Genomic DNA, 19558 nt, shown 5'->3' with positions numbered 1-19558 from the left:
TGCCTGTTGTGTAAACCCTGGCGACTATGCAGACTTAGTGCCTAAACCTTGACGACTATGCGACCTAGTGCCTGATGAGTAAACCCTGGCAACGATGGATTTCGTGCCGACTCCTTAGGATGATCCTTAGGAATGAATGAACGAGGAATAGCTAATTCTTAGGGTAGATCCTTAAGAGTAAAGAAGATAATGAGGATGGGTAATTGGGTTGATTGTTTAATGTTTAAACATAATAATTATATTATTGTGGGTTGAAAACCATATGTACTCACCAGGTTTCCCAACCTGACCCACTCAAGCTTATTTGAATCACAGGTGCGGATACGAAGTTACATTACACTGAGAGATTAAAGAGGTGTAGATCACTAGTGATAATGAATGTAAGTTCTGTTTATGCTTATGTTTATGTATTGACGATGACACCCAATGTTTTAAAATGAATAAAATACATTTCTTCGGAAATGCTTTGATAACGTATTTATCATGTTTTTCTGGGAACAAATTCCGCAACGTTTTTGTTAAAAAGGGTACTCTGATTTTTATAAAGCATAAACAAAACCGGTCTTTTCTGGCCGTGAAGATGGGGATGTCACAGGTTACCATCTGGTCTTTAAGTTAACACGATTGTCTGTGTTTGCTTGTTTCTCTTGTTTGATTGTGCATTATGACTTGGGAAATTCCTAGTGGTAGTGGTAAAGATCTTCATGTTGACTTTGATGATCCTTTGTTTGTACATCCTTCTGATAATGTTGTTACTTCTATTATAACTATAAAGTTAACTGGAAATGAAAACTATAGGTTATGGCGTAGTGCTATGATGAGAGGTCTTAGGGCTCGTAATAAGTTAGGGTTTGCTGATGGTACTTTTAAACTTGATAAAGTTGAGGCATCCAAAGCTTCTAAATGGGAATAGGAAAACACAGTTGTATGTTCTTAGATTCTTGGGTCTATATCTGAGTCTATTTACGCTAGTCATGCCTATTCTGAAATGGTTGTGTAGCACCTGGTTCTTGGTATGTATTTTATTTAAGTATTTTGCATTTTTGACCTTGGACTCGGCGAGTTGAAGGACCAACTCGCCGAGTAGAAGCAGTATGAGACGCAGGATTTAAGTTATGGACTCGTCGAGTCGGGTCCCGAACTCGACGAGTAGGCTCTGACTGGACAAAACCCTAATCTGAGGGTTTGCACCCTATTTAAACAACCTTATGCAGCCTCCATCGCTCCTTTATGCTCCCAGAAACCCTCCATAGCAAACCCTAAGTTTTTTGGTGCAAGATCTAAGGCTTTTGAGTGATTCTTGTGGGTTTTGACCTCAAGGAAGAAGGAAGAGCATAGAAGGATCAAGAGGGGACTGAAGGATTCGAGTTAGGTTCATCATTTGCAGTCTTTGAAAGGTATAAAGTCTGTACCTTGATCTTTCATTTGATAGATCCCTTTTTGGGGAGATTTAGGGATTTTATAAGCCATTTTGGTAACCAACCATGATTGCAAACATGGTTGGGGGTCAAGGCTTCGGATCTAGCACTTGGGAAGAGTCACAAGGCAGATTTGGGTTGCTTTTGCACCCAATAAAGGTCCCATGCATCATAAGAGCTTATTTTATGTCCTTTTGAGCTCAAAGTCCCATGCATGCACATAAAGTTTGTAACTTTACATGCTAGAAAGATTGAAGGAGCTTAGATCTATCTTTTTGTCAAGTGTTGTACATCAGAAATCGGGGATTTTGGTAGTGGACGTTATCGACTCAGCGAGTCCGTTCTTGGGACTCGACGAGTCCGAGGCTTTGAGTCCCATCTCTGTTGAGGGTCAAAAGGACTCAGTTGGGTGTTAGAAGGGTTGTAGCAGGACAGAAAGAGTGACCCATTTGACTTAATTTTAGACCTGGAGTTCATGGGACTCGACGAGTGCTAGAACAGACTCGGCGAGTCCAAGGCAATCTCCTTATGTTTGAAGATGAACTCCACGAGTTGTTCATACAACTCGGCGAGTCGAGGTCAGGACTTGTTCATCATTTGAAGGTGAACTCGACGAGTGTTCATACGACTCGGCGTGTCGGATGAAGGTTCATTGATGTTCGTAAGGAAGGGGAACTCGTCGAGTCGTTGCCAAACTCGACGATTCGAGTCATGGATAAGGACGAGTAAAGGGAAGGGACTCGACGAGTTGACGGCCCGACTCAGCGAGTCGGGTCAACTGGAAGTTGACTTTGTCTTGGACTTGGTTAGGGGTAAAATGGTCATTTTACCCTAAGAGTAGATATCAGTTTCTAACTGAGTGTTTTGTGGGGATTGTAGCCGGAGGATTTCCGGAACAGCAGTGGACGGAGGTTTCCCGCACAGCTTATCAGCAGTTTCTCGTACGAGGTGAGTTACCTTCCAGTAGGGGTGGGTCTAAGGCCACAATGCCGGCCCACCAAAGAGGAGTATTTAGAAGATGGTTGTCTTTGTGATAATTATCTTGGTCTGGTTACATGCTTTGGTCATGAGTTTTATTTGTATGATATGTTACGTGTATGATAGGGATTGGTTTCCCTGATAGCGGTCCTTAGGACCGAAGGGTAGGTCAGTACCCGGATATGCTTGACTGTATGTTTATATCATGTTGTTGTATGCTAGTGGTAGGGGGTGGAATAGTCCCCAGTTACCGGTTGAAAGATACCGATGACAGTTACCGGTTGAAAGATACCGATGATGATTACCGGTTGAAAGATACCGACGATGATTACCGGTTGAAAGATACCGAGGATATTGTATGGTATGTGTTGATTACCGGTTGAAAGATACCGACGATGATTACCGGTTGAAAGATACCGAGGATATTGTATGGTATGTGGTATGATGGGGGAACTCACTAAGCTTTGTGCTTACGGTTTCGGTTTTGGTTTCAGGTACCTCTTCGTCTAAGGGGAAGGAGCCGGCGGCGTAGCATCGCATCACACACACACATGATTTCCGCACGGAGTTTTCTGGGATTGTACTCTGATATGTTATTATTTTATCACTTGGGTTTTTTAGACATGATATATTGTTTTATGAGATGATGTGTTTTCACAGTATTTTCTTATGAATGTTTTATGAGTCAGTTAATTAAAAAGAAATTTTTGGACTTGAAAATTGGATCGTTACAAGTTGGTATCAGAGCCCTGGTTTGAGGGATTCGGACACACCCTCGGGGGTGTCTGGACTCAAACTGAGGGGCTAAAGGTTTTTACAAGGAAAAATGGTTTTCTAAAATCTAAATGGAAGGATTTTAAGAAAGACGAAGTGTGTGATGCATGCGACCGGTCGGGCTCAAGTAAGTTTTCCCCAAGATACCCATACTTGATATGTTATGCTATATTGTTTTGATTCAGAAAACTGTATGCTAGAATAGGACTAAGGATCTAGGAGGATGCCTTGTGTGCCTGATATATGATTCTGAGAATTGAATGTTAGTTAGGGCTAAGGATCTAGGAGGATACCTTATATGCCTGCTATATGAGCTGTATGCTAGGACTGTTTAGTCAGCAGTAGGATGGCCTGTGTAGGTTATGCCTGATTTGGTTACCCAATGCACGAAGGCTGCTTGCTTTGTGCTATGGGGGTTCTGGCCACCTTCAACTAGCTAAGGAACGGATATGTAACAGTATCCGCAAGTTAATTAGGGGGAAGTGATGGGGACTCCTAGTGCAGCTGATGGCGGAGGGTAGGACGGAGAGTGCCCTAGGAAAGCCTAGGATGAGCTCAGTGGAAAGGGTATCAGTAAAAGGGACTTGGTGAAGTCGAAGTAATCCTTGATGAAAGTACGGGTAGATGTGGAAGGTAGTATGGGCCCGTACTACTGAAAGTAGAGGACCCGTACTCGAAGCAAGGAGGGCCTAGATGGAACCTGGAAACTTGGAAAGTGTGCGAGACCTCCGAAAGTATATGTGACCCTGACATTCGTATGTTATTTTCAGAATGGTGGTCACACGGAATGGAGCAGGAGGTTCAGGATCTGGGTCAGGATCGGGCTCGGGCGCAGGATCCGAGCATGTGGATGATGGGTTACGTGAGTTCATCGCGTCCGAGATCTCGAGGGGTATCCTTGATGCGACGCCGGTTATCTTCGGGTCGATCAAGGAAGGGATCATTGAGTTGATGGAGGATCGTCACAGGGCGTTCAGGAGTGACATAGCGGCCAGCCAGTCACGATCACGCACACTGTCCTTCAAGGACTTCCGAGGGAGCGGTGCGCCGGATTTCCATGCGGCGAAGGACCCCATTGCTGCCAGACGATGGATTGCAGACATCGAGTCTGCACAATTGACTAGCTTCTGCCCTGAGGGGTCGAAGGTGAGGTATGCAGCAGGATGCTTGAGAGACAGAGCTAGAGATTGGTGGGAGTCTGTTGGTGACTCATTGGGAGCCTCGGCTGTTGAGGCTATGACCTGGTCAGACTTTGTGACCAGATTCAGGGCGGAGTTTGCGCCAGCTGTGGAGCTTCAGCAGCTGGCCAGGGAGTTCTTGGACATGAGACAGACTACGGAGATTGTGGCGGAGATCACCGCCAAGTTCCGGGAGAGGGCATTGCTGGTGCCCCAGTATGCGGGTGATGAGGACATGAGGAGGACCCGCTACCATGATATGTTACGAGCTGACATCCGGGAGCATGTCAGTTTCTCAGCTTGCCCTACCCTGGATTCCATGATTGCTAGGGCTAGGGAGAGGGAGATTGATCTGGAGCACATCCGGAAGAGGAAGGCAGCGGAGGGGCTGACGACGGGGGTTTCGGGGAAGAAGCCCAAGGGATCCGATGGTAGGCCGAAAGGCCAGTCAGGGCGGGACCGTTGTGGGAAATGCGGTCGGTCAAACGAGGGAGCTTGTCGCACTGGGCCGGGTTCAGGCTGCTATAAGTGTGGCAAGGTTGGGCATTTTGGCAGAAATTGCACTGCCCCTGCTCCTGCGATTCAGATATCAGACTTGATTTGCTTTCATTGCAATCACAAGGGCCATAAAAAGGCCAGTTTCCCCAGATTGACAGCAGCAGCGGCGCCGGCAGTGGTGCCGACTCTAGCGACAGCACGGGTTATGGATGGCCGGAAGGCCAAGATGGAGGCTCCAGTGGTTCGGAGCCGAGCATTTCAGCTGACAGCTGAGGAGGCATGCGCTACACCCGATGTGGTGACGGGTATGATTTCTTATTGTTATGCTTTTATGTCATGTCGCTGTGATTTTGATACATTATGTGCCTTGCTTAGGATCGTTCCATGTGAACGGTATCCCAGTTCAGGTATTGTTTGATTCGGGTGCTACCCGATCATTTGTCTCTCTTGCGCTTAGCAAGAAGTTTCCTGAGTCTTCGGGCATGTTGGATTGCCCTCTAGAGGTCGAGATTGCGGACGATCGGTCGGTACGAGCGTCAGAGGTCTACCAGGATTGTGTTTTGAGGCTGTTCGAGGAACGTTACCTGGTGGACTTGGTTCCCATACCTTTACGGGGGAACAAGGTTATTATTGGTATGGATTGGCTGAGCCCCAATGGGGCAGTGATTGACTGCGCGCAACAGTCAGTACGGATTAGGACCCCTAGTGGAGGAGAGCTGGTGGTTCAGGGCGAAAGGCTACAGCGAGGACCAGCTTTATGTTCGGCAGCGAGGGCTAGGCGCTACCTCCAGCAGGGTTGCGCAGGTTATGTCGCCTATGTTATGGATACCCGGGAGGCGGGTAGGGCGACGGTGGGCGATGTGCCCGTGGTACGAGAGTTTGCGGACGTATTCCCCGAGGAGTTGCCTCGGATACCTCCGGAGCGACAGGTGGAGTTCAGGATCGACCTAGTCCCGGTGCGGCTCCGATAGCCAAGGCACCGTATCGGTTGGCTCCCCCTGAGATGCAGGAGTTGTCTACACAGCTACAGGAGCTGTTAGACAAGGGATTCATTAAACCGAGTAGTTCTCCCTGGGGAGCCCCGATTCTGTTTGTGAAGAAGAAGGACGGGTCGCATCGGATGTGTATAGATTATAGGGAGCTGAATAAGGTAACGACGAAGAACCGTTACCCACTCCCGAGGATTAATGACCTTTTTGACCAGCTACAGGGAGCATCTTGGTTCTCCAAGATTGATTTGTGATCAGGGTATCATCACATGAGGGTCAGAGAGGAGGATGTACAGAAGACTGCGTTCCGGACGCGCTATGGCTATTATGAGTTTGTGGTGATGCCTTTCGGGCTCACCAATGCTCCTGCCGCGTTCATGGACCTCATGAACCGCGTGTGTAGACCGATGTTAGACCGGTCTCTGATAGTGTTTATTGATGACATCTTGGTTTACTCCAAGACGCAGGAGCAGCATGAGGAGCATCTGCGAGAGGTTCTGGAGACTTTGAGAAGGGAGAACTTGTATGCTAAGTTCTCCAAGTGTGAGTTCTGGTTGCGCGAGGTGCAGTTTCTTGGGCACCTTGTCAACCAGAACGGGATTTCGGTAGATCCAGCCAAAGTGGAGGCCGTGATGAGATGGGAGGTTCCGAGGTCTCCATCTGAGATTCGGAGTTTCCTAGGATTAGCCGGCTACTATCGGAGATTCATCCGGGATTTCTCCAAGATAGCCGTACCCCTGACCAGGCTAACGAGGAAGGTCGTGGTCTTTCGTTGGGGGCCTGAGCAGCAGGCTGCATTCGAGACATTGAGGCAGAGATTGTGCGAGGCGCCAATCTTAGCCCTGCCAGAGGGCATGGAGGATTTCGTCGTGTACTGCGATGCGTCCATCTCAGGTTTGGGCGCAGTATTGATGCAGAGAGGGCATGTCATTGCTTACGCTTCGAGGCAGCTGAAGGCTCACGAGGCGAACTATCCGACGCATGATTTGGAGCTGGGGGATGTGGTGTTCGCGCTCAAGATTTGGCGTCATTACCTCTATGGTGTTCGTTGTACTATCTACACGGACCATAAGAGCCTGAGGTATCTCATGGACCATCCAAATCTGAACATGAGGCAGTGTCGGTGGTTGGACGTGGTGAAGGATTACGATTGCGAGATCCTTTACCACCCGGGGAAGGCCAATGTGGTGGCCGACGCGCTTAGCCGCAAGGCAGCGCCGATCAGGGATATCTGTCTGAGGATGACAGTGGTGACTCCGCTGTTGAATCAGATTCGGGAGGCCCAGCAGGAGGCCATGAAGGAGGAACATCGGAAGAGCGAGCGGATTGTGGGGCAGGTTTCCTCCTTCGACTATGATAACCGAGGGTTACTGACTCTTCACCGTAGAGTGTGGGTCCCTTATCATGGAGGCGTGCACCAGATCCTGATGGAGGAGGCACAAAAATCCAGATTTTCTATCCATCCCGGAGCGACGAAGATGTACAGAGATCTTCGTCCTGATTATTGGTGGCCCTGCATGAAGTGGGACGTAGCATGGTATGTGGAGCGGTGCTTGACCTGTAGGAAGGTCAAGGCCGAGCACCAGAGGCCACACGGCAAGATGCAGCCGTTGGATATCCCGCTGTGGAAATGGGAAGACATTACGATGGATTTTATCACAAAGCTTCCCAGGACCGCGCGGGGAGTGGATTCGATTTGGGTCATCGTTGATCGATTGACCAAGAGCGCTCATTTTATTCCGATTCAGGAGAGCATCTCGGCCGAGAAGCTGGCCGATATCTATATCATAGAGGTGATGGCGCGGCACGGGGTGCCAGTTTCAGTGATTTCCGACAGGGATGTGCGGTTCACTTCCAGGTTTTGGAAGAAGTTTCATGACGAGCTGGGTACTCGTCTGCATTTTAGCACCGCCTTTCACCCGCAGACGGATGGTCAGAGCGAGCGGACCATCCAGACATTAGAGAATATGCTGCGGGCATGTGTTTTAGACTTCAAAGGTAGCTGGGATACCTACCTTCCGTTGGCGGAGTTCTCGTATAATAATAGCTATCATACGAGTATTGACCGTCCTCCCTTCGAGATGTTATACGGGAGATAGTGCAGAACCCTGATATGTTGGGGAGAGGTTGGCCAGAGGGTCATGGGGAGCACCGAAGTGGTGTTCAAGACGACAGAGAGGATTCAGCAAGTTCGGAGCAGGCTTCATACCGCTCAAAGTCGGCAGAAAAGTTATGCCGACAAGCGCCGATCGGACCTGGAGTTTCAGGTCGGGGATATGGTTCTCCTGAAGGTGTCGCCATGGAAGGGCGTCATCCGATTCAGGAAGCGGGGCAAGTTGGGCCCCAGGTATATTGGACCCTTCAGGGTTATAGCCCGGGTGGGTAAGGTGGCATATAGGTTGGATCTGCCAGCCGAACTCAGTCAGATTCATAGCACTTTTCACGTCTCCCAGCTACGGAAATGTTTGGTCGACGACTCAGCAGTGGTACCATTAGAGGATATTCAGGTCGATGACAGCCTGAATTACATCGAGCGGCCTGTAGCGATTCTCGACCGGAAGTCGAAGGATCTGAGGAACAAGAAGGTAGAGCTTGTGAAGGTGCACTGGCAGCACCGGAAGGGCTCGGAATGGACCTAGGAGCCGGTGGATGAGATGATGGAGCATTACCCAGAGCTGTTCCAGGATCGAGCAGCAGACTTCGAGGACGAAGTCTAAAATAAGTGGGAGAGATTTGTAGCACCTGGTTCTTGGTATGTATTTTATTTAAGTATTTTGCATTTTTGACCTTGGACTCGGCGAGTTGAAGGACCAACTCGCCGAGTAGAAGCGGGATGAGACGCGGGATTTAAGTGATGGACTCGTCGAGTCGGGTCCCGGACTCGACGAGTAGACTCTGACTGGACAAAACCCTAATTTGAGGGTTTGCACCCTATTTAAACAACCTTATGCAGCCTCCATCGCCCCTTTATGCTCCCAGAAACCCTCCATAGCAAACCCTAAGTGTTTAGGTGCAAGATCTAAGGCTTTTGAGTGATTCTTGTGGGTTTTGACCTCAAGGAAGAAGGAAGAGCATAGAAGGATCAAGAGGGGACTGAAGGATTAGAGTTTGGTTCATCATTTGCAGTCTTTGAAAGGTATAAAGTGTTGGATAAGATGTCTAAGTCCATAACTTATTTGGTATATACTTGACCCGACCCGGCATGGTCCATTTGGGTTGCACTTCACCCGAACTATTTATATGGATAACATTATGAGAAGAGTATATTTGCGGCCTACTAATATATTATAAGTTATAATATATTAATATGAAATTGTATTATTTAATTAGTATTGATCTTAAATTAATTATGAATTAATTTAGTGATCATAAGGTGACTAATTAAATAATGGGCTATTGTACTTATATAGTGTGGGCTAACACTCATAAGGAAATGGGCTAAGCTTGAATGGGAGTCCATGGATGATCCATGGAGCTTTTAACCCATGGATCCTTGGAATAGGAAAAGACATGGGTTATTAGGGTTTGCATGGTTCATAACCCTAATCATCTACACTATATAAAGAGGCTTATGGTGCTTGAAAAGACACTATGTGTGTGTGCATAAGGTGTGGCCGATTTCTAGAGTATTAGAGTGCTCTCTCATAAGTTTTCCAAGTTTGTGGTGATTTGTGATTTCCATTTGAGGCATTCACATTATTGGTGCTTGGCTCTCAAACTCCCAAGGAATCAACTCACTAACAAAGGTATGTAATTCTTCTAGTATCTTTTATGTTTAAAAGTACCCCATGTATGCTAGATAGGTTATGAACCTTGGAAAATTATTTTGCATGTATTTTAGACAAATATAGATCCAAGGTTTCTAGGGTTGCATGAACACCTTAGGAGTGTTAGTTTGCTCAAAACCCAACAGTGGTATCAGAGCCTAGGCTTGTTTGTTTGATACTTGTTGCAAACTTGTTGAAAAACTCAAGTTTTCTGCATTCTGCTGCATGAACTCGCCGAGTCCATGGGGGGACTCACCGAGTCCATGAGTAAATTCATCCTACTCGTCGAGTAGGTTCGTGCACTCGACGAGTAGAAGCCTCAAAATGCATATTTTCGAGTTTTGCTGCTGGAAATGGACTAGAAACATTACCCTAAACTGTTTTGGTGTTATAAAACCTGTTTTAGATGGTGTAATGTTTATGCTAATCCATTTACAATGTCTTATATCAAAATTGCATGATAATATGTGTTCATATGTTCTTGGAATTTTTGATATGATGTTCATGTTCTTATGAATTATTGTTAGATCATAGGAATTATTTGCTAAATTGTTTATTGATAATTCTTGATCATTTATGTGTTTTAATAGAGTCAATAATTTGTCCTCAAGTTATGGATTTCCAAAGGTCACTTTCATTTATGCACACTTAAAACACATAAGTTACATGAAAATGAAGAGTCTTCATTTTATGAACCTTTAATTCATAAGTTATGAAATGAAAAGTTTTGAATAGTTTCAAAACTTGTCCTCAAGTTTTGGAATTTGTAAAGTTACACACACTTTAATATACTTTAATTCCAAACCCTTAGAGTTTTAAAAGTTAAAATTCAACCCTTATACTATTTATAACATTAATGGTTAATTATTATATATATGTATAAGATTAAGTCGTTTTACCGTTAGTAGGCCTCATTCACGAAGTCGGTCTATAAGGGGGGTATAAGGTTGTTGCCTATAAAATGGCAACTTAATGGGTGTCCATTCTCACCCACCGCTTCCTTGATCGGTGGAGGGTCGTTAGCCGAACGGGTAGGACAATGACTTTAAATTCTCATTAAAAGTATAATGAATATTATAAAGTAACTAAACCTTTAATAAATTCCCAATCTTAGTTACTTTAGGAAAATGTGAATATGGTGCTAACCCATGAAATTCACACTTTGTACCTTACCAAGTCGTTGGCGGAGCGTGTGTGGTTAACCGGCACACTAACTTGGACTAGTAAGGATCACAAAGGGTGACTTAATGTTTATCATAGATCGGTGGAGCGTGTGTGGTTAACCGGCACATTGATTAGGTGACAATATTAAGGGTACCAAGTGAATTTGCATGGTTATTCACACCTTGTTTTGTGATCCTCGGCATCCCAGTCACAAAACTTGCAGGGCACAATTGAGATTGAAACATGCCATTGAAAAGTTCAATGAATCTCAAAAGAATCTAGGAATTTCAAAACCAATTAAACCTAATAATTCATTTCGTTTTCATGGTGGAAATTGGTGAATCGTCATTCACCTACCTTCAAATATGTTATAGCTTAGATTACGGCATCCCTCTTCTAAGTTATAATATATTGTGTTGGATCCTAGCCTTAATATTACATTTGGGTGTATTATTAAGGATTCGATATATCTAATCTAAACTTGTTTTCTTCTTTTCAGATGTCTTCCAACAACAATGCTTCGGGCTCTAACCCTACTGGCTCCTATTCCCTCATGAACCTTTGTGGGAGGATCATCTTTGATGGTTCCAACTTCATGGATTGGATCCGGAACATCAGGATGGTCACTCGTTACGAGGACAAGGAATATGTCCTCGATAAGGAGCTAAAGGAGCTTGATGAGTCCACAGCTACTCCTGAGGAGGTCGCTGAGTATCAGGCACATGAAAGAGATGCCACCAAGGTGGCATGTATCATGATGGCCACCATGACAGCTGAACTCCAAAAGTCCTATGAGGACTATTACCCTTTTGAGATGCATCAGGATCTGATGGAAAGGTACCATCAGAGTGCTCGTCAAGAGCGGTATGAAATAATCTCCTCCATGATCACTACCCGTATGAAGGATAGCGAACCAATCATGAGCCACATGCAGAAAATGCAAAGGTATGTGGACCGTCTAATGAAACTGAATGTGAACTTCCCTGAGGAGTTGGCAATTGATATCATTTTGCATTCCTTGCCCTCGTGTTATGATCAATTTCGTATGACATACCACATGAACAAGGAGGAAGTCACACTCAGTAAGCTTCAAGGACTTCTGAAGACTGCCGAAAGTGGTCTTAAGAGTAAGTCGGTTACTACTCCTACTCCTACTACTACCCCTGTTTTGGCTATCGGGCAAGGCAAAGGGAAGAAGAGGAAGCACCCTTCGAAGGGTACCAAGGGAAAGTCCCTTGAAGGCTCCTCATCTGGAACCAAAGGTGGTTCTATCACTCCTTCTGCCATCCCTAAGGATGCTGAATGCTTCTACTGTCAAAATAAGGGGCACTGGAAGTGAAACTGCCCAAAGTACTTGCAGGATGTTAAGAATGGGAAAGTGAAACCATCCCATGCAGGTATTTACACTATATTGTCTAATAACTCACCATATTCTAATTCTTGGGTTCTTGATACAGGTTGTGGTATTCACATCTGTTGTGACTTGCAGGTCCTAAGAAGAAGTGAGGATGTAGAGCACGGAAAGATAAACTTAATCATGGGGAACAAGAAGGTTGCACCCGTTGCCAAGATTGGAGTTTATACTTTGTTGCTAGATAGTGGGTTAAAGTTAGATTTGAATAAATCTGTGTACTCGTCTGAAATGGCGAGGAATATTATTTCCTTTCATGCTTTGTACAAACAAGGTTTTACCTTTTCTTTTGATAATGAAGTTGGTAGTATTAATGCTTTCTTTAATAATGTTCTTTATTTTAAAGCATTACCTTGTGATGGTGTGTATGAAGCTGTATCAGTTGTAGATAATTTAGGAAATAATGTATTATGTATTGATTCTTCTACTAGCTTGGATAAAGCATCTTTGTGGCATTGTCGTCTTGGACATGTAAGCAAGAAACGCATAGGCCAGCTCCAAAAGGATGGAGTCTTGGAGTCGTTCGACCTCAAGTCGGATGATAGTTGTGAGTCTTGTCTACTTGGAAAAATGACAAAATCACCCTTCACTGGTACTTGTGCAAGGGGTGAGGGTTTGTTGGACCTTATACATACTGATGTATGTGGACCATTCAAAACCGCCACAAGGGATGCTAATCGCTATTATGTGACTTTTATTGATGATTTTAGTAGATATGGTTATGTCTACTTAATCAAACATAAGTCAGAAACTTTTGAAAGGTTTAAAGAGTTTAAACAGGAAGTAGAAAATCAATTGGGCAGGAACATTAAGATGCTTCGATCCGATCGAGGTGGTGAGTATCTTAGTACTGAGTTCCTCGACTATCTTAAGGAGTGTGGGATTGTCTCACAATTGACACCTCCCAGGACACCACAGCTGAATGGTGTAGCTGAGAGGCGTAATCGAACTTTGTTGGACATGGTTCGCTCTATGATGAGTCGAGCTTCGCTACCAATCTCTTTTTGGGGGTATGCCTTAGAGACTGCCGCCCACATCCTTAATCTAGTCCCTACAAAGAAGGTTGCCAAAACACCTCATGAAATGTGGACTGGGAAAGTTCCCAATTTGGACCATATCAAGATTTGGGGTTGCGAGGCTTTCGTGAGGCGCGAGACTCATGACAAGCTCGAACCTCGAAGTGAAAGGTGTATTTTCATCGGCTACCCACAAAAATCCTTTGGTTACCTCTTCTACAGACCCAGTGAGAATGTGGTCTTTGTGGCAAGGAGAGGGGTCTTTCGAGAGAGAGAATTTATAAACCAAGGAGACAGTGGGAGGCAAATTGACCTTGAAGAAATTCGAGACTCAATTGGTGAAGGAACCTCAGACACTAGCAATCAACTTGAGGAGGAAATTCCTGTTGATCCAGCTGACGAGTCTATACTTCCGAGGCGTTCCACAAGGGTTAGGAACACACCTGAGTTTTATTATGGATTTCATATTACTACGGAAGGTGATACATTTATCAGTGACAGTACACTGGTAAATCTGGATGAACCTAACAGTGTTAAGGAAACCATGGCAGGCCCAGAGTCTGCTAAATGGAAGGAGGCTATGGACAGCGAGATACAGTCCATGTATGACAATCAAGTTTGGAACTTGGTTGACAATGTACCAGGCCGTAAGACAGTCGGGTGCAAATAGATCTTCAAGAAGAAGACCGGCATGGATGGGAAGGTGCACACTTATAAAGCTTGACTGGTCGCGAAGGGTTTTACTCAGACTCAGGGTATTGATTATGATGAAAGCTTTTCACCAGTAGCAAATATTAAGTCTATTAGGGTTATGCTAGCCATTGCTGCATTTCATGATTATGAAATATGGAAAATGGATGTCAAAACCGCTTTCCTTAACTGAAAGTTAGCTGAGGATGTTTACATGAATCAGCCAGAGGGTTTTGTCAGTGCAGAGTACCCCAATAGAGTGTACAAGCTTGAGAAATCCATTTATGGATTGAAACAAGCATCTCGAAGTTGGAATCTTTGTTTCGATGAGAAGGTCAAAGAGTTTGGTTTCTCAAGAAGTGAAGATGAGTCATGCGTGTATGTCAGAGCTAGTGGGAGTATAGTTAGCTTTTTGGTACTGTATGTGGATGACATACTACTAATAGGAAATGACATCCCAACATTGCAGGAGGTTAAGTCCTGGCTTGGGAAGTGCTTTACTATGAAGGACCTTGGAGAAGCTGCCTATATCCTAGGGATAATGATATTAAGAGAAAGGAGTAAAAGACTAATTGGACTTAGTCAGAGTATCTACTTGGATAAGGTGTTGAAAAGGTTCAACATGCATAATTCCAAGAAAGGTGAATTACCGATCCAAAGCAATGCCAAACTGAGCAAGGCTCAGAGCCCGAGTACAGAAGATGAGATAGCTGAGATGAGTCGATTACCTTATGCTTCCGATGTTGGCTCGATCATGTATGCTATGACTTGTACCCGTCCTGATGTGGCCTTCGCTTTGAGCATGGTCAGCAGATATCTGGGGAACCCTGGCAAGGCTCATTGGACTGCGGTAAAGAATATTCTCAAGTACCTGCGGAGGACTAAGGATTGGATCCTTACCCTTGGTGGGAGTGATGACTTGAGAGTAGTAGGGTATAGTGATGCTAGCTTTTAGACTGATAGGGATAACTTCCGCTCTCAGTCGGGCTGGGTCTTTACCTTAAATGGAGGGGCAATCACTTGGAAGAGTTCCAAACAGGAGACTGTAGCTGATTCGACTTGTGAATCAGAGTACATAGCAGCGAGTGACGTGGCAAAGGAGGCGATATGGCTGAGGAACTTCATCGGAGACCTTGGAGTTGTACCAGCTATTAAGGAGCCTATGGAGATTTTCTGTGACAGCAACAGTGCGGTTGCCTTAGCCAAGGAACCAAGAGATCATGGCAGATCCCGACACATTGACAGAAAATATCACTTCATAAGACACAAGATAGAAGAGGGACTCCTCGTGGCAAAGAGGGTATCGTCAGATGAGAACCCTGCGGATCCCCTTACGAAGGGACTGACGAGGGTGAAGCATTTGCAGCATGCGAGACGCATCGGGCTGAGGGACGATATTAGTTTTACAGATTAGATAGTTATTACTGAAACTTGTAAAATGTAATCGACGTTTGATGATGAATAAAAGTTGTGATTTATTTATGAGTAAGGTGTTGCTATCATTGTCAATTATTTACTATTGTTTCAGCTTTGCATGTTTTGACTTCCAGAATAATAAGTTTATTCAAACTCTCCACAGTCAGTCATATGTCGGAAGTAGGTATGAATCAAGACTGTCATGAATTGGGATTGTAGATGACTAAAGGTGTTTAGCCATAGCAATGGTTGCTACAACATTCATGAGTACTCATAAGTTATGAGTATTGGAATAAACCCACGCTCACTTGTATCACTTCATGGAATTTATCTCGAGTGATCGTGAGACGGTAATATCATATAAGTCTTCAAACCTAGAGATATGAGTTGTTACCTATGAGTTGGTTGTGCATTGATTGCACGTAAACGCATTAGTAACTTGATGTTATAAAACGTGCCTTTATGTGCAATTCAATAAGTAGTAGAACAAGCATATGAGTCGAAGTTTATCTGTTCCTTCTAGAAATAGAAGCGATATCTGGGCCCCTCGATGATTTTGTTTTGACCTATGTACCGGGCCCGGTCAGAACTAAATTGATGTGTTCGATTAAGTTCTTTGTCAAACAAATCGGAAATCGGGAAACAAACTGATGGACAATAAGTAAGACATTGTTCCATGTATTTGTCCGGCTGATATCATGAGAGCAGAGGATTATGTGATCACTTATCTAAAATGGCGCTTCATAGTTCAACAGAGTTTTCGAGAGCTACGATTGTCGGTTGGTTCCTGAAGCTATATAGGCAAATACAGTTATCAGACTTATCCAAGTGGGAGACTATTGGATAAGGTGTCTAAGTCCATAACTTATTTGGTATATACTTGACCCGACCCGGCATGGTCCATTTGGGTTGCACTTCACCCGAACTATTTATATGGATAACATTATGAGAAGAGTATATTTGCGGCCTACTAATATATTATAAGTTATAATATATTAATATGAAATTGTATTATTTAATTAGTATTGATCTTAAATTAATTATGAATTAATTTAGTGATCATAAGGTGACTAATTAAATAATGGGCTATTGTACTTATATAGTGTGGGCTAACACTCATAAGGAAATGGGCTAAGCTTGAATGGGAGTCCATGGATGATCCATGGAGCTTTTAACCCATGGATCCTTGGAATAGGAAAAGACATGGGTTATTAGGGTTTGCATGGTTCATAACCCTAATCATCTACACTATATAAAGAGGCTTATGGTGCTTGAAAAGACACTATGTGTGTGTGCATAAGGTGTGGCCGATTTCTAGAGTATTAGAGTGCTCTCTCATAAGTTTTCCAAGTTTGTGGTGATTTGTGATTTCCATTTGAGGCATTCACATTATTGGTGCTTGGCTCTCAAACTCCCAAGGAATCAACTCACTAACAAAGGTATGTAATTCTTCTAGTATCTTTTATGTTTAAAAGTACCCCATGTATGCTAGATAGGTTATGAACCTTGGAAAATTATTTTGCATGTATTTTAGACAAACATAGATCCAAGGTTTCTAGGGTTGCATGAACACCTTAGGAGTGTTAGTTTGCTCAAAACCCAACATAAAGTCTGTACCTTGCTCTTTCATTTGATAGATCCCTTTTTGGGGAGATTTAGGGCTTTTATAAGCCAATTTGGTAACCAACCATGATTGCAAACATGGTTGGGGGTCAAGGCTTCGGATCTAGCACTTGGGAAGAGTCACAAGGCAGATTTAGGTTGCTTTTGCACCCAAGAAAGGTCCCATGCATCATAAGAGCTTATTTTATGTCCTTTTGAGCTCAAAGTCCCATGCATGTATGTAAAGTTTGTAACTTTACGTGCTAGAACGATTGAAGGAGCTTAAATCTATCTTTTGGTCAAGTGTTGTACATCAGAAATCGGGGATTTTGGTAGTGGACGTTGTCGACTCGGCGAGTCCGTTCTTGGGACTCAACGAGTCCGAGGCTTTGAGTCCCATCTCTGTTGAGGGTCAAAAGGACTCAGTTGGGTGTTAGAAGGGTTGTAGCAGGACAGAAAGAGTGACCCAACGCATTGGACTTAATTTTAGACTTGGAGTTCATGGGACTCGACGAGTGCTAGAACAGACTCGGCGAGTCCAAGGCAATCTCCTTATGTTTGAAGATGAACTCGACGAGTTGTTCATACAACTCGGCGAGTCGAGGTCAGGACTTGTTCATCAGTTGAAGGTGAACTCGACGAGTGTTCATAAGACTCGGCGTGTCGGATGAAGGTTCATTGATGTTCGTAAGGAAGGGGAACTCGTCGAGTCGTTGCCAAACTCGATGAGTCGAGTCATGGATAAGGACGAGTAAAGGGAAGGGACTCGACGAGTTGACGGCCCAACTCGGCGAGTCGGGTCAACTGGAAGTTGACTTTGTCTTGGACTTGGTTAGGGGTAAAATGGTCATTTTACCCTAAGAGTAGATATCAGTTTCTAACTGAGTGTTTTGTGGGGATTGTAGCCGGAGGATTTCCGGAACAGCAGCGGACGGAGGTTTCCCGCACAGCTTATCAGCAGTTTCTCGTACGAGGTGAGTTACCTTCCAGTAGGGGCGGGTCTAAGGCCACAATGCCGGCCCACCAAAGAGGAGTATTTAGAAGATGATTGTCTTTGTGATAATTATCTTGGTCTGGTTACATGCTTTGGTCATGAGTTTTATTTGTATGATATGTTACGTGTATGATAGGGATTGGTTTCCCTGATAGCGGTCCTTAGGACCGAAGGGTAGGTCAGTACCCGGATATGCCTGACTGTATGTTTATATCATGTTGTTGTATGCTAGTCGTAGGGGGTGGAATAGTCCCCAGTTACCGGTTGAAAGATACCGATGACAGTTACCGGTTGAAAGATACCGATGATGATTACCGGTTGAAAGATACCGACGATGATTACCGGTTGAAAGATACCGAGGATATTGTATGGTATGTAATGATTACCGGTTGAAAGATACCGACGATGATTACCGGTTGAAAGATACCGAGGATATTGTATGGTATGTGGTATGATGGGGGAACTCACTAAGCTTTGTGCTTACGGTTTCGGTTTTGGTTTCAGGTACCTCTTCGTCTAAGGGGAAGGAGCCGGCGGCGTAGCATCGCATCACACACACACATGATTTCCGCACGGAGTTTTCTGGGATTGTACTCTGATATGTTATTATTTTATGACTTGGGTTTTTTAGACATGATACATTGTTTTATGAGATGATGTGTTTTCACAGTATTTTCTTATGAATGTTTTATGAGTCAGTTAATTAAAAAGAAATTTTTGGACTTGAAAATTGGGTCGTTACAGGCTGAAGAAATCTGGACCGCCTTATTTGATACTTATAACAAGTCTGATGATTCGGTTATCTTCAATGTTCATCAACAGATTAACTCTTTAAAACAAAATGGTTCTTCTCTATCTGATTATTTTAATAAACTTGAGTCTCTTTGGAAGGAATTTGACGGGTTAATTAGTTTAACTGAGTGTGTCTGTGAAGCTGCTACTAAACTGAGTGATCATTCTGAACTCATGAAGTTAATGTGGTTTCTTAGTGGCCTTGATGATACTTACAGTCAAGTCAAAAGTCATTTTCTGTTAATGAGTCCTCTTCCTAGTGTCAAGTCAGCCTTTTCTATTTTGTCTAGAGATGAATCTCTTTAGAAAACGGGTCTTTATCATCTGGTAACAGTTCAAAAACTCAGGTTTTCGCCTTTAACAGCAGGGCAAGTGATTTTAAAAGGAATCAAAGTCAAAGTTAGGTCTAGAAATCAGGATTTACAGTGCAAACACTGTGGTCTTAAGGGTCATTTAATTGAAAGATGTTATAAGCTAATAGGTTATCCTAAAGATTTCAAATCTAGAAATAGTGGTAATGGTCAAAGTAATCAAAACAGATCTAATTCTGTTAATCTTTCTTCTATAATTTCTAGCAGTCCTTCTAATCCGTCTGACTCTGCTACCGGAAGTGATGTTCACTGTTTTACGAGTGAACAATACAATAAGTTGCTTCGTCTTATTAGTGCAAACCCTACTATTGATGATGCTGTTGTTACTGCTAATATGGCAGGTATTCCTTTGTTTCAATGTTCTAATTCTGTTGTTTGTCCTAGTATTTCTAAGAGATAGATTGTTGATTCAGAAGCTAATCAACATATGATTACCTCCGGATCTCATCTTAGCGATACTATTTATGTATCTAAACTCAACCTTCTTGTTAAACATCCAA

General features: G+C 43.9%; 1 protein-coding gene across 1 annotated transcript; it reads left to right on the top strand.

The window, feature by feature from the left end:
* Positions 1–664: 664 nt before the first annotated feature.
* LOC145129844 (uncharacterized) lies at positions 665–19458 on the top strand. Its single transcript, XM_079064662.1, has 4 exons — positions 665–886; positions 2298–2366; positions 18640–18953; positions 19035–19458. Exons 1-4 carry the CDS (start codon positions 665–667, stop codon positions 19456–19458), a joined length of 1029 nt encoding a protein of 342 aa, XP_078920788.1.
* The last annotated feature ends 100 nt before the right edge of the window (positions 19459–19558 follow it).

Source organism: Lactuca virosa, chromosome 1, assembly GCF_052849685.1.
Source record: "Lactuca virosa cultivar CGN04683 chromosome 1, Lactuca_virosa_CGN04683_v6, whole genome shotgun sequence".
Lineage (NCBI taxonomy): Eukaryota > Viridiplantae > Streptophyta > Magnoliopsida > Asterales > Asteraceae > Lactuca > Lactuca virosa.
This window is presented reverse-complemented; position numbering and strand designations above follow the sequence as displayed.